Source organism: Typopeltis vanoorti, chromosome 7 (assembly GCF_054136105.1).
Source record: "Typopeltis vanoorti isolate ZY-2024b chromosome 7, IOZ_Tvanoo_1.0, whole genome shotgun sequence".
NCBI lineage: Eukaryota > Metazoa > Arthropoda > Arachnida > Uropygi > Thelyphonidae > Typopeltis > Typopeltis vanoorti.
The window spans coordinates 18,214,353-18,230,920 of record NC_143555.1 but is presented as its reverse complement, the minus strand read 5'-3'; the positions used below and the strand labels follow the sequence as shown (position 1 = coordinate 18,230,920).

At 36.6% G+C, this 16,568-nt stretch overlaps 1 protein-coding gene across 3 annotated transcripts in view; it reads right to left on the bottom strand.

Moving 5' to 3' along the window:
* LOC150104519 (splicing regulator SDE2) overlaps positions 1 to 16,568 on the bottom strand; it is a 231,629-nt gene that overhangs the window by 141,789 nt on the left and 73,272 nt on the right. For all 3 annotated transcript variants that reach the window (XM_090395712.1, XM_090395714.1, XM_090395713.1), the window contains exon 4: positions 6,252 to 6,421. In XM_090395712.1, the coding sequence (XP_090251838.1) occupies positions 6,252 to 6,421 (170 nt within the window). The remainder of the gene's footprint in view (positions 1 to 6,251; positions 6,422 to 16,568) is intronic.

Genomic DNA, 16,568 nt, shown 5'->3' with positions numbered 1-16,568 from the left:
CAATTTACTCACAAAAGCTGTTCAACTTTAATTATTTTTAAAACTTTTTACATAATGTTTTTTTCAATGCAATATCCATTTTCATCCTGTTTAGTACTAAGTAATGGCCAATTCCAATTTCAAATCCTCTGTACACTCTTGTATCCTGAATGAGCAAGAAGATATTACTATCAACAATGACATGGTCAATGAGGCTTTTATTTCTTTCATGTCTTCTCTCTATGTGATCATCTTTATGTTGAAACATGGTGTTAGTAATGACTAGTTCATGTCCTGAGCAGGTCCAGTAGATACTTATTATTATTAGCTTTGTCCTTTTCTCCAAATTTTCTCAAAATGTTCTTATATGCTTGGTGAGATTAATTTCCTACTCTACTGTTTAGATCTCCAACAAGGACCACTTTTCCATTTTCTTTATGTCAGTTGCCAGTTCTAATAACTCAAAAAATTCCTCCACTTCTTCCTTGGAAGAACCTTCTGTGGGACAATAGGCACAAATAAATACTTGAAATTGCCTTCCAATCAAGAAGTTTATCTTCATGTTTGGTATTGAATACTATCGCTACTCCTTTGTTTCCTTGATCCTTATTGCCTGAAAATAACATCCTGTACTTATTATTTAGTAAGATCTCACCTGTTTTTGCCTTCTTTGTCTCAGTAATGCTAATTATGTTCACATAGTACTCATCCAATTCTTCTGCAAATTTGATTTCCTTTCCATTAATACTCCTTATATTGATGGTTCCTATCTTCTGATGTTGGATTTATTCTTCTTCATCTCTAGATGTTGATTTGGAGCTTGTTCCAGTAGCTGACTTATCATTGTTTGCCTTGGTTCCCTGACGAAAACAGTAGCCGCTTTGTTTAACCAGGCAATGCCCCCAGACAGCACGAAATAGCTCTATAGTTTAAGCCAATAGAAAGTACAAATTGTTTGGCTAAGTCCCAAATTGCCAGCCCATCCTCGTTCGTTGAGTACCCAGTATATACCTACTAACAGGATGCACCATGTGAGGGTGAGGATTGGACATTAGGTCAGAAGCCCCAGTCAGTTCTCTGCACTCCTGAAAGGTGATGTGGAGGTCTCCTCCAATTTTCCTTCCTTCCTTTATTCTGTTGGTAATGATAGCTGTAAAAATATTGCCAATTGCTGGAGGCTGAGTGGATGGTAATTTTTAATATCTTCCTTTTTAAATGTATAATAAGGATAGCATTATTGCAACTCTTTTGTATTCTCTTCTGTCCTAAATAGGATGTTTGGTTTGCAACCTCCTTACAAACATACATCTCACCTTTTCCTAGTGCCTTTCTATTCAATGCTTCACATTGCATCCTGAAGGTCTTTTAAATCAGGACATATTTCTTCTTCCATTTGGAATATTTCATTTTTGCTTTCATACTGGTTTCAGTTTTGGGAGTCATCATATAAGTTGGAATAGAAAGAATCTATTCTTTGCCTTAATCTGTACTCCATTTTTATTTTTAAGGGCTATTAATTTATTTTGCATAATAGTCAATTCTCTTCTCATCCCTTTTAGACATATTTTTTTTTGTAATTCTGCTTTTCCTTATTATGAAGTTTCTAATTTTTTGTGTCATCCTTTTCCTTATTGTTTTACATAGCTCGGATAATTCTATTCTACTTATATTGTCTACATCATTTTTTTTTATTTCTCTTTTCTTTCTGAGAAGGTTTAGAGTTTCTTCAGATAATTTTCCTTCATCCTTCTTTAGGTTAGGTTAATTCCACCAATATCTCTTCCTCTATTTAGTAGGATTTCTGTTATCATCTGATAGTTTTTATTCAAGCTTTAATTTATATCAATATTATCAAACTAGAGGAACTTTTTCTAAGCCCTTTTTGACTAGTTCCTGAGTTAATCTATCTCTAGAACAGGCAAGTGGATTTTTTCTCCTGGAAACTCAGATTTTTCATCCTGTAAACTCAAGAAAATTGAATCGACTGTAGAACCCACACTACTTCAGACATTAAAAATATTGTGTTATGGTTAAGGACCACAAGATGGCAGAACTTGTTGTGCTGTCTCTTCACTGTGGCCACTTAAATTATTGTTAGCCTTTGGTCAGCTATCTCTGATTGGCTACCAGTGGAGACTGAACTGCCCATTCAGTCCCCAAAAGTTAGATAGGACTAAAATGGCTTCACCCACTCCCTATACGGGCATTAACTGATATATTTATTTATTTATTTTATTATCAAACTTTGCTTCTCTCTCTCTCTCTTTTTTTTTTAAGAGTTATTTCCAAATTTGGTAAATTAACAGAATATTTTACTTTTAATCAGTTTCTGTGTTCTGATAACAATTTCTGATCTCACTAATCTACGGTCAGTAACTGTATTGAAACTACTGATTATATCTGTCTTGGAGACAACATTTTCTGTTGGTTAAAATATAGTCTATTTCAATAAACACCTCTCCATGCCTGTAAGTAAAAATAAAAATAAGTATCAGCATATTAAGCAGTGGCATAATCAATTTAAAAATACCAGCAATGTTTAAACACACACACACACACACACACACACACACACACACACACACACACACACACACACACACACACACACACACACACACACACACACGTGCAGGCGGGCGGGCACACAGCAATCAAATTCTTAAGAGGTATGCTGAAAGCAGATAGTCCCAAAGTTGTAGCTATTCCTACTGAATGCCATACTTTTGAAAGTATTTATTCCCCAAAAACTAATTCTAGAGAAAGCGATACTTATTCCTCTTGCTGTATAATGCACTGCTTCCCATATATTCACTATAGTAAGTGTATACATCTTCTGTCAATAGGCACTAATTACACTTTCTAGGACATGAACATATAAACCCCAGTACTCTATGGTCATTCAAAACTTCTTAAGCTGGTAGTACTTTTTAGAGATAATATATTGAGGAATGATGTAGTGAATTTTTTTTTTTTTTTTTTTTTTTTGGGGTATCTACCTGGATACTGAACAAATGAGGATGGGCTGGCAATTTGGAATTTAGCCGACCAAATTGTATTCTTATTGGCTTAAACCAATATACAAAATCAGGGTACAACTTGACAAAATTTCATGCAGGCTGGGGCATCACCCAGTTAAACAAGGCACTCGTTCTTTTCACCAGGAAACCATGGCGAACAGCGAAAAGTTAGCTACTGGAACAAATCTGAAAGCACACCCCAACTCAACATCACCAGAGTTAAAGATCGGTACTATCAACATAACAGGCCTGAATGGCAAAGAAATGGAGCTAGCTGAGGAATTAGATAAGTACCAGATCGACATAATAGGGGTGACAAATAAAAAAAAAAAAAAAAACCGGTGAGATTTTGCTGGGCAATAAATACAAAATGTCATATTCAGGCAATGACAATCAAGGAAAAGAAGGAATAGCCATAGTATTCAACACAAAATACGAGGCTAATCTTCTTGAATGGCAGTCACTCTCAAGTAGAGTAATGTGGGCAAATATGAGAATGGGGAACTGGACAATGAGACTTATTAGGTCCCACAGAAGGTTCTACTACGGTAGAAGTGGAGGAATTTGATGCTTTAGAAAAAGCAACTGACACAATGAAAAAGGAAAAGTTGGTCCTTGTTGGGGATCTAAATAGCAGAGTAGGAAATGATTGTCAGACATACAAAAATCATTGGGAAAATCTGGAGAAAAGAGGAAAGATGATAATAATTGCAAATACCTGTTGGATATCTGCTCAGGATATGGACTGGTTATTACTAACACCATGTTCCAACATAAAAATGTGCACAAATTCACATGGAGAGAAGAAGCAAGGAATAAGAAAAGTCTCATTGATTATGTTATTTGTTGATAGTGATGTTTTCTGACTGATGCAGGACACAAGAGTGTACAGAGGATTTGAAATTGGAAATGATCACCATTTAGTCTTGAGCAGGATAAAATTGAATTTCATATCGAAAAGAAGAACATGTAAGAAAGTTTTAAAGCAAATAAAATTTGAGCAGCTCTCAGATGTGAACTGTAGACTAAAATATAGAAATATGATCGAAGAAAAAATGAAAGAGTTTGAGAACAGGAACCAAACCTTGGAGATTCAGTGGCAAACTCTGAAGGAAACATTGATTGATTCTGCCAGAGAGGCATGTGGTGAGGTAGTCTGCAAGGATAGAAAAATCAGAATTCCATGGTGGACACAGGAAGTTAAAAAGGCAGTGAAGGAAAAAAAGAAAGCATATCAAAAGTTCCTGGCAAATAAGTCAGCTTTTGCTCTTAGAGAATACAGAGACAAATACAAGAAAGCGAAACACTGTGTAAAACTAGCTAAACAAAAGTCATGGGAGAACTTTGGCAAGAACATAGAAAATAAATATCAAGAAGGTGGTAAGATATTCTGGAAGTTGTTGAAGAAGCTTAGAAATGTAGGAAAGAGTGCTGTAAAAGGAGTTAGAGATGATGAAGGTGACATGAAAATGGGAGAAAAAGATATCCTTGAAGTATGGAGTAATTACTTCGAAAAATTGCTAAATGAAACAAGCAGTGATAGCACAGTGGTAAAAAACACTGAACAGGCATACAGTCAGGAATAATATCCATACTTGAAGTAGAAAAAAACCATGAAAGGCTTGAAATTGTGGAAAGGCAGAAGAAGTAGATGATATTTGACCAGAAATGCTGAAGTATGGTGGTATAAAAGTCTTACAGTGGCTGCACTGCATAGTTCAGAAAACCTGGACAGAGGGTTGAATTCCCAATGACTGGAGTAGAGCTCTAATAGTACCCATATATAAAAAGGGAAATAAAACTGAATGTGAGAATTGCAGAGGTATTTCCCTACTAAGTGTTGTTAGCAAGATCTATGCAAGTATACTTGAGAAACAGTTGAGAAGAATTGTGGAAGAAAAGCGTGATGAAGAACAAGCTAGATTCAGGTCAAATAGAGGCTGTCAAGATCACATCTTCACAACATGGCAAACAGTTGAGAAAGCATGGGAATATAACAAAGATCTGTATTTAAGTTTTGTCGATCTTGAAAAGGTATTCGACAAGGTGCCAAGAGAGAAGCTATTCAATACGCTACAGTTATATGGTGTCAATGGGGCATTATATCAAGCAATACTTAGTCTTTATTTGAGTTGTAAGTCAGCAGTTAGAATTGAAAGAAGTACAGGGAGATGGTTTAATGTTAAATCTGGTGTGAGACAAGGATGTACATTATCCACTCTTTTATTCATTATCTATATGGATCACATTATGAAGAAAAGTGGTATTAAACATGATATCAGAATTGGAGATGTTAATGTCAGCTCTTTGCTTTATGCAGATGATGTTATACATCTAAATAAATCCGCTACAAGTTTGCAAGATTCCCTGGCTAAATTGAATAACTTGATATGGTATGAAGGTCAGCATTAAAAAGACAATGAAAATAGGCAGAATTGTTGAAAATGTCAACTGTGTTCTGAATGGGGAACCTGTGGAACAAGTAAAACATTTCAGCTACTTAGGCACAATTTTTAGTGAAGATGATAAATTAAATATGGAAATAGACAACAGAATCAACAAAGCTGGTATGATAGGAAGTCAATTGAATAAATTCATATGGAATAAGAGAGAAATTAGTTGGAACACTAAGTTAGCTGTATACAAGACAGTGTTAAAACCAGTTTTAACTTATGGATCTGAGAGCTGTGTCAGAAGTAAAACACTTAACCAAATACTAGAGACCATAGATATGAGAGTCCTGAGAAAGATTAGAGGTGTGAACAGATGGCATCAATGGCAATATCATATTAAAAACGAGGATATTAGGAAAGAATTTGACATTGGCAGCATCCAGGAATGCGTTAGGAGAGCTAATCTCAGGTGGTATGGTCACATAAACAGAATGGGCGAGGAAAGATTAGCAAAACAAGTGTTCTCTGCCAGGTTGGCAGGAAAAAGACCCAGAGGAAGATCAAGATATAAGTGGATTGATACAGTACAAAGTGATTTAGATGATAGAAATATAATATCTGATAATGTTGGAGTCTTGACAAGTAACAGGCTGATTTGGATGAAAATTGTAGATAGGAAGATAGTAATGATGTAAATTTTTCATGTAGTACTATCACATCCTGTACATCCCTTAAAGGTACATGTTGTAAGGAATTTGATGATGATGATGATGATTATTTTTTTTTTTTGTATCAGTAAATGCTGAAAATAAATTCTGATATCAATATTCGAGACTTTATGATTACTAAGCTACATTACCTTGCATGAGAGCACTATCAATCTGTTCATGGAGTTCTGATCGCTGCTTATCATAAACTGGATCACAAAAACTATGATTTGGGAGAGAAGTCAATCTTTCTAGTTTGTCCCTCCTCCTTTTGGCTTCAGCTTCTTCACGTTCAGCCTGTGTTGCTAACCACCTCTTCAACCTAATATTAAAATCAGTTAGCATGATTTACATACAAACATCTTCAGTCATTCAGTTATTTGATTTTAAAAATATAAGAATCTGAATTAAGAATATTAAACATCACATTAAATGTAATGAGGTGATCTGTGACTATTCATATGATTTTAGACTCCAGGTATCATGTCATTCCATGAAATGGTGGTGTGATGTAGATCTGTGCAAAATATGAGTGCAAGTGGCATAGCTTTTTCAAAAATGGTGAGGTGCTGTGAATGCTTGGGGAGAGAGAGATTGAAGATATTTATGTGGAGAGGATTAATAGGAGATGAGAGAGTTTGGATGTGCAAGAGGTGTAAGATGCTTATGGATTATGAAATGTCATTGAATGTGGGCAGTAATGGGCAAAAGATAATGTATGTAGCTACAGGAGTAAGTGAAATTGACGGTATGGGTTTGAGTTGAGTGCTTGAATGGTAATGGTAAGACAGTGGACGTGCAAAATAGTGAAAATGCAACTGGTGTAAATGGCAGTGAAAAAGTAATTGAGGAGATGGAAGTGAAGTTGGTAAAGTTGAGGCAAGAGATTAAACACATGAGAAATGAACTGAGGAGAATTACAGATCCGCATTGAAATGTGAGGAAAAATAGAACAAAATGTTTGAAAGAAATATCAAATGATTTAAGAGTAACAATGTCATCATCATCATCAAATTCCTGCCATGTACCCTCAAGGGGTGTACAGGATATGACAGTACTACATGAAAAAATTACATCATTACAAACTTCCTATCTACAATTTTCCTCCAAATAAGTCTGTCACTTGTCAAGACTCCAACATTATCAGATCTTATATTTCTATCGTCTAAGGCACTTTGTACCGTATCAATCCACCTATATCTTGGTCTTCCTCTGGGTCGTTTTCCTGCCAACCTGGCAGAGAACACTTGTTTTGCTAATCTTTCCTCGCCCATTCTATTTAAGTGACCATACCATCTGAGATTAGCTCTGCTAACGCATTCCTGGATGCTGACAATGTCAAGTTCTTTCCTAATATCCTCATTTTTAATATGATATTGCCATTGATGCCATCTGTTCACGCCTCTAATCTTTCTCAGGACTCTCATATCTGCGGTCTCTAGTCTTTGGTCAAGTGTTTTACTTCTGACCCAGCTCTCAGATCCATAAGTTAAAATTGGTTTGAACACAGTCTTGTATACAGCTAATTTAGTGTTCCGACTAATTTCTCTCTTATTCCATATAAATTTATTCAATTGACTTCCCACGATACCAGCTTTGCTGATTCTGTTTATTTCTATATTTAGTTTACCATCTTCAGTAAAAATTGTGCCTAAGTAGCTGAAATGTTTTACTTGTTCCACAGGTTCTCCATTCACAACACAGTTGACATTTTCAATGATTCTGCCTATTTTCATTGTCTTTGTCTTTTTATTGCTGACCTTCATACCATATCTATTACAACAGCTATTCAATTTAGTCAGAGAATCTTGCAGACTTGTAGCGGATTTATTTAGAAGTATAACATCATCCGCATAAAGCAAAGAGCTGACATTAACATCTCCAATTTTGATATCAGGTTTAATACCACATTCCTTCATAATGTGATCCATATAGATAATGAATAACAGAGGGGATAATGTACATCCTTGTCTCACACCAGATTTAACATTAAACCATCTTCCTGTACTTCCTTCAATTCTAACTGCTGACTCACAACTCAAATAAAGACTAAGTATTGCTTGATATAATGCCCCATTGACACCATATAACTGGAGCGTATTGAATAGCTTCTCTCTTGGCACCTTGTCATATGCCTTTTCCAAATCGACAAAACTTAAATACAGATCTTTGTTATATTCCCATGCTTTCTCAACTATTTGTCGTAAAGTGAAGATCTGATCCTGACAGCCTCTATTTGGCCTGAATCCAGCTTGTTCTTCACCAAGCTTTTCTTCCACAATTCTTCTCAACCGTTTCTCAAGTATACTTGCATAGATCTTGCCAGGAACACTCAGTAGGGAAATACCTCTGTAATTCTCACATTCAGTTTTATTTCCCTTTTTATATATGGGTACTATGAGAGCTCTACTCCAATCATCGGGAATTCGTCCCTCTGTCCAGGCTTTCTGAACTATGCAGTGCAGCCACTGTAAGACTCTTATACCACCATACTTCAGCATTTCTGGTCGAATATCATCTACTCCTGCTGCCTTTCCACATTTCAAGCCTTTGATGGCTTTTTCTACTTCAAGTATGGATATGTATTCCTGACTGCATGCCTGGTCAGTGTTTTTTTATCACTGTGCTGTCATCACTGCTTGTTTCATTTAGCAGTTTTTCAAAGTAATTACTCCATACTTCAAGGATATCTTTTTCTCCTGTTTTCATTTCACCTTTATCATCTCTAACTCCTTTTACAGCACTCTTTCCTCCATTCCTAAGCTTCTTCAACAACCTCCAGAATATTTTGCCACCTTCGTGATATTTATTTTCTATATTCTTGCCAAAGTCCTCCCATGACTTTTGTTTAGCTAGTTTTACACACTGTTTAGCTTTCTTACATTTGTCTCTGTATTCTGTAAGAGTAAAAGCTGACTTATTTGCCAGGAACTTTTGATATGCTTTCTTCTTTTCCTTCACTGCCTCTTTAACTTCCTGTGTCCACCAGGGAGTTCTGATTTTTTTATCCTTGCACACAACCTCACCACATGCCTCTCTGGCAGAATCAATCAATGTTTCCTTCAGAGTTTGCCACTGAATCTCCAAGGTTTGATTCCTGTTCTCAAACTCTTTCATTTTCTTTTCAATAATATTTCTGTATTTTAGTCTACAGTTCACATCAGAGAGCTGCTCAACTTTTATTCGCTTTAAAACTTTCTTACATGTTATTCTTTTCAATATGAAATTCAATTTTATCCTGCTCAAGACTAAATAGTGATCACTTCCAATTTCAAATCCTCTGTACACTCTGGTGTCCTGCACCAGGGAGAAAACATCACTATCAACAATAACATAGTCAATGAGACTTTTCTTATTCCTAGCCTCTTCTCACCATGTGAATTTGTGCACATTTTTATGTTGGAACATGGTGTTAGTAATAACCAGTCCATGTCCTGAGCAGAAATCCAACAGATATTTGCCATTATTATTAGCTTTGCTCTTTTCTCCAAATTTTTCCAAAATATTTTTGTATGTCTCACAATCATTTCCAACTCTACTATTTAGATCCCCAACAAGGACCAACTTTTCCTTTTTCATTGTGTCAGTTGCTTTTTCTAAAGCCTCAAAAAATTCCTCCACTTCTACCTTAGTAGAACCTTCTGTGGGACCATAGGCACAAATAAGTCTCATTGTCCAGTTCCCCATTCTCATATTTGCCCACATTACTCTACTTGAGACTGACTGCCATTCAAGAAGATTAGCCTCGTATTTTGTGTTGAATACTATGGCAACTCCTTCTTTTCCTTGATTGTCATTGCCTGAATATAACATTTTGTATTTATTGCTCAGAAAGATCTCACCAGTTTTGGTCTTTTTTGTTTCAGTCACCCCTATTATGTCGATCTGGTACTTATCTAATTCCTCCGCTAGCTCCATTTCTTTGCCATTCAGTCTTCTTATATTGATAGTACCGATCTTTAACTCTGGTGATGTTGAGTTGGGGTTTGTTTTCAGATTTGTTCCAGTAGCTGACTTTTCGCTGTTCGCCCTGGTTCCCTGGCGAAAACAACGGGGGCCTTGTTTAACCGGGTGACGCCCAAGCCGGCATGAAATTTTGTCATGTTGTACCATCATTTTTTATTTTGGTTTAACCAATAAGAATACAATTTGGTCGGCTAAATCCCAAATTGCCAGCCCATCCTCGTTCGTTCAGTATCAAAGTAGATACCCAACAGGGTGCACCACGAGAAGGTGAGGATTGGACATTAGGTCAGAAGCCCTGGTCGGTTCTTCACATTCCTTTAAAGGCTATGTGGAGGTCTCCTCTCAGTTATACAGCTTTGACCCTTAAGCACTGGAAATTAATTTGATGATTAGAGGTGTGGTGAGTGAAAATGTGCCAAGGCTCATTTTCTGAAAGGTAGAAATAGATCTGAATGAGTGAGTGTGTAAGGATGTCAGTTTAATGTAACAAAATGTAAGTTTTTAAAATTTAGGAAGCAAAGATGGGATGCTGAGTACAGGATTAATGGGGATATCTTAGAGTAGGTAAAGGAGATTAACAATCTGGGGATGGAGGGGGGAGCAGAGTGATTGAAACATTGGATAAGAGGAGTATGAGAGCAAAAGAGTTGGTAGTGGTAGTTGGCACAAATGTTAAAGGAGAGTGAAAAAGTGTGCTGCCGAAGTATGATAATGATGAGTTGGGAAGGCGAGCAAAGATTATGAATGGTTGAAGTGTATCCTAGCAGACTTCTGTGAGGAAAAAGCAGTTCATTTTGTAAATGTGTGGGATGAATTTGAGGGACAGGTACAGCCGTATAAAAGAGATGGGCTACATTTAAATGGAGTTAGTGTGGTCAGATAGCAAAACTGTTATTGCAAGAGAAAATGACTGAAGTGAATGGAAGACATGAGGAAGCAAGAGGTGTCATGGAAGAGCAAGAAAGTAAGGTAGGAGACTTTATAAATGGAGAGAGAAGGAACACAAGCCAGATAAGAAATGTGGGTGTAGGGAAATCACAGTGGACAGAGAGACACTGCATGAGAAGTGTAGATGGTTTTGGGAATAGATGTGTGAGTGTACTAGATGTGGGGGTGACAGTTAAGCTTGGAGAGAAGTGTGATATCAGTGATTATTAGAGGAATAATCAGGTGAAGTATGGAAGAGTCATATCCAAGAAGTGGGACTTCTTACAGAAACAGAAATTAGTTAGAATGAGGTGAACAGGATGAAATGTTTAGTAGGGTGTTGCTATAGGCTTGATAATGTGAAAGATGATGACGAGAAGGAAATGTTTAGGCAAATTAGTCTGACAAATAAAAAAAAAAGGGTGATCATTACAGGCAATTTCAATTATGGTAATATACACTGGAATGTGGTGTCTGAAACCAAAGAAAATGAATTTGAGGTTTTGAGGGACAGCTGTCTTAGGCAGTACATAACAGAGGATGCACAATGATCGAGGATCTAGGATTTGATTATCCCATCAGAAGATATTGTAAATGAATTGTCAAATCTTCCTCCAGTTGGTGAAAGTGGCCATGAAGTAATCACCTGGTTGGTGACCAGCCATATCAGGATGCAGGTGATTATGACAAATTGAGGAGGTGGCTTGCAGCAACTTCATGGAATGAGGAATTGAATGGGAAAGAATCAGTACCACTTGGTCTCTACTTAGGAACTATCTTGCAGAGACAATGTTGAGTGTATTCCAAAAGTCAGAAGATTAAATAAAGTAAGTGTAGGATGGAAGATTGAAGAGGTGAAGCATACAATTTGGCAAAAAAGGCATTGCGGAGGTAGCACAAGATGAGTGGCAATAATCAGTTACGTGAGGAGTACAAAGAGCAAACAAGGAAGGTGACTCACCTGGTAAGTGTAGCGAAAGTGCAGTATAAGCAGTAAATGGTGCTAAAAGAAATCCTAGGGATTTTTTGTTGACATGTGGCCAGTAGAAGGAAGGTTTACAGGAGGATGTTGGTCAGTGATAATGGGAGAATGTAGTCAGTGATAATGGGAGAATGATAAACAATGTGGAGAATATAGTAGAGGTGTTTAATGAGCAGTTCATTAAAGTATTCCATCCTTGTGATTGTAAAATAATGCAGAACTTGGGAATGGGAAGGAACCACTGATGATGAGTGAGCAAGCGGTACATAAGGAATTGAATGCTCCAAGCACTGTTCAGAGATTTTCATGTGACTGCATTTTTGATTTGCTGTGAGCAAGCGCAGCACCGGTCATCCAATACCATATCGTGCACTTGATCAATGATTTCTGGTGTTGTTACAGTTTTTGGAGGTCCTTCACGTGGATCATCTTCAAGGCTGGTTAGCCACGTTTAAACTCGGTAGCCCATTTCTTAATTATTGAAAATGAAGGAGAAGTGCGCCCATAAACTTTTATGAACTTCATATGAATTTCTTTTGGTGCTAAACCTTCTTTTAAAAAGAATTTTATAATTGCACAATACTCAATTTTATCCATTTCAAGGGATACAGACAACACTTTTGCTTCAAACAGCTCTATAAAACAAACTAATTGATAGAATGACTTGCAATTTCACATGAATGCTTATGACAGATGTATCAACCTAAAACAAAAAAAACTTGCCAATAGTGTTGCCACCTATGGTCGAGGCTGAGAACTTTTCAGACTACCCCTGTATAGGCCAATCTGCTTATGTGGAGTTATTAGTCATCGTGTTAGAGAAACTAGTGAGGACAAGGAATAAGAACTGGGTTAACAGCAGCAGAATTCTGTTTGATGGAACAGCTAGGTATCAACAGGTTGTGTATGTGGGACACTAACCCAAAAAAGGAAAGTCGCTAGTGGTGTGCCACAGGAGTCAGTTCTGGAGCCATTGTTGTTAATTTGTATGTAAATGACATTGGGAAGGGCTTGAATGGTGATGTACAATTGTTTTCAGATGATGCTAAGTATGGTGTGAAGTGGAGAATAGTACTTGAATAGATTGTGTGAATGGACAAGCATGTGGGGATGTCACTTTAATATAGCTAAGTGTAAGGTTTTAAAATTTGGAGCACAAAGATGGGATATAGATTATTGGACTGTTGGAGATATCTTAGAGGAGGTGGAGGAGATGAAAGATCTGGGAGGTGATGGTGGATAAGGACTTGAAATTTTGGGGACATTTTGCTAAAATTAAGAGGAGAACACAATGGATTAAGACCCACGTGGTTAGCTTAGTGGCTTTGCGTTTCGCAACCATGTGTCCTGGGTTCGATGCCATTGCCAACGCGAGGAACTTAAGGATCTTCCTCAGCCATAGCCAAGTTAGCCGGCCTTGAGAGTGAACAGCAGGGTTCCCCCCCCCCCCCCCAGTTTATCTGGGGTTTTTCATCCTGCAAGCAGGCAAACCGAGGGAGAAAAGGAAGGAAACTCCATATGAATAAATAAATAAATAAATGGATTAAAGCAATGATGCAGAGTAAGGCTGTTATGATTCTGCTGCACAAGGCCCTGATCAGGCTGCATATGGATTATTGTGCAGAGATATGGTTGCCTGATTTTCAAAAGGATGATGAGTTGATGGAGAGGGTTTAGAGATGATTAACTAAGTTTGTTTCTGGTTTCTGAAATGTGAAGTATTAGGAGAGACTGAGAGAATGCAAAATTTCAGAGCCTAGTGGATAAAGAAGGGGGAGGAAGCGATCAGAACATATAAATTGGTAAGGGATAATTATCAGATTAATGTGGATAGATTTTTCACAGAATGTCTGAAGACAGGAGGAGAACAAGAGGCCATTACTGGAAGCTATATAAGGAAGGTGTGAGCAAGTAGGTGAGTAGTAGATTTTTGCATGGAGAGTGGTAGATTGGAATGCACTCTCTGAAAGTGTTTTTGAGTGCACAGACAGTGAATGCATTTAAGTTAAAGGTATAATGAGCTGTGCTTGTGAGAGTGGGGGGGGGTGACCTCCTGCAATGAGTCTCTTGACTCCATGGAGGTCTGATGATGATAATTTCACATGTCCTAGATGGAGTTAACATCTAAGTCTTTCCTATCAAAATGCAAATTGTTGTGTCATCTTCATAACTGTGGAGATATTCCAACAACATGTGCAATTTTACTATTACTTCTGTGAAGTTATGTGATAGCCAAGCAGTAATGCTGAAGAGTTGATAGTCATCCTCTTATGTTACAGATACAGTAATTCATAACAATTTTATATGGCTGTTTGATTTTTCCACTGAAAATGGTCCAATTTATACCAAGATCTACATGACTAAATAAAGATTCATAGACAGCCTTAACACCAAATTTCAGTAATCTCCATCCTGCAGAAGTTATTATTTTTATCAATTTGAATTTTTTCCAATTTTGATAGTATGACTTGTTCAAATTAAATCAAAATGGGCATGACTCAACGAACAAGAATAGAGATCCTAAATACCAAATTTCATTAAACTCCCTGGCAGAGTGGAGTATGTAATGAAGCAAGTTAACTGTGCAGCAATTCAAATCATCCAGCCAAATTAATTTAAATCAAAACTAAGTAAGTACAAATTTTAGTAAAGATCACAAAAACAATATAATAAAATCCTTATCCAGAGAGGAGAAGTAACAGTATGCATAAATGGGCAGAAGAAGCAGAACTAATTACAGTGACTCCTTTAATATCCATCATCAACTAGTTAGATAATAGTACAATGGATGTCAAGTCGTAATAAAGTTACTAATCTGAACACCTGCTGGTGGTGCTGCTAGTAAACTGAAGCTGTTCAATGGTACGTAACATACATACCATTTCCAGATGCAAAAAGGTAAGTCAAAGGAAATTATCTCTTGGTTGTTACAAATGATTTGAGAGGCAAGAAGTATTCTATGAGGGAGGATGTAAAGGAGTTGTTACAAGAGGCAAAACTGAAGAGCGAGAAAGTGAAGACTGTAAGTCTCCTACCACACTATGATAGAGGTGGACTGAGGAGGAGGACATTGATAGCCAATGAGTCTATATGTGTATTGTGCAAAAGGAATGATGTAGAATTTGTGGATCAGTGGTCTCTGTTTGACAAAAAGAAGGATTTGTACAATGCATCTAAATGGTTTTGGTGTCAGGTGTCTGGAAAGAGCTTTGTTTACTGAGCATGCTGAAGTGCATAAGTGTAAATGATAACAAAAATTATAAAATGTGTGAGAAAGAGAAACAGAATACAAGTCTTACAATAGCTACACTCTATATGTGCAGCTATGTGTTATTTAGATAAAAACACAACTGAGGTTTAAAAAAAATTCAGTTGAGAATAACAATTTCCAAACTCTAAGGAAAGAAAGAAAGGCAGTCATTATGATTAGTTTTGGTCAATGAAATAGGGCTTTAGCACTTTCCTTGAATAAACATTCATATTTATATGTACAGCTATATAAAAGTATGGTATTATTCCTCCACTGGAACCTGTGGCTAATACCGTGATCTCTGTGTTATGCTAGGCCAGATTTTTGAGGTTTGATAAACTGGATATGGTCTTGATGCTCAGAAATATGTTTTTTGACTGATCTTCCTATTTGTCCATAATAAGTTTCATGAATATGGAACTTGGTAAACACCAGGTATGATCATTGATGAAAAGCTGTCCTTTGGATAAGGTAAGAAATTATGAATTTGATTAATGGACTTGAGTTTGTTTCCTCATAATCTTTGCTACATGTTCAGAAATGCCCTCATGTAAAGGTATAGGCAGTTGACTTCTTCCCTCAGAGTTTGTATGGGGGTGGGGTCTATTATCTTCTGTGTTATTTTCACATTATAGCCATTTAGTAAATCTATTGGATAGTTTCCAGTTTTTGTTGAAAGATCCTTCAGAGGAACAAATTTTGTGTGCTCTGAGCACTAATAAATATAGACTAAAAAAACTAATACCAACCTTTACCAGGTTAAAAGAAGTTATTAAATCACCAGGTGCTCGTAAAATTTTCCTTAAAGCTAGCAATTCTCTATTGCTTAGCCAGTTATGCATTTCAAAAATGGAATTAAATATAAATCTTAGAAAACCAACAGAGATGGCAACCAATCTATCGAGTATATTAAAATGTCACAAAATGTAGGAACTAGAGCCTTTGAAACAGTGTTATAAATCTTAATCGAAAATATTCAACCTTATTATAATTGCAGAAAAATACATTCAAATTACCTATTGACAAATGGGTTACCAATTCATCAAGGCTGAACTCTAAAAGAAGATGAACTGAATGTCCTAGCACAAGTCATGTTCGTTATTTCTACTAAATGAATTCCCTATCTAGAATTTATGCAAAATACAGAAAAGAACATCTTTCTAGCAATCAGGGTAGCAGATTTTGTTTTGAAAGTGGCAAAGTTATTTCTGATGCCCATCTATCAGAACTGAATATTCCATCTTCTGAATTGAAAGTCCCGAAGTCTTTAAAATGCAATGTATAACAACATTTCATCATACGCAAGCTAACAAAGGAACACATCACTGTACTCTTGAATTCCAA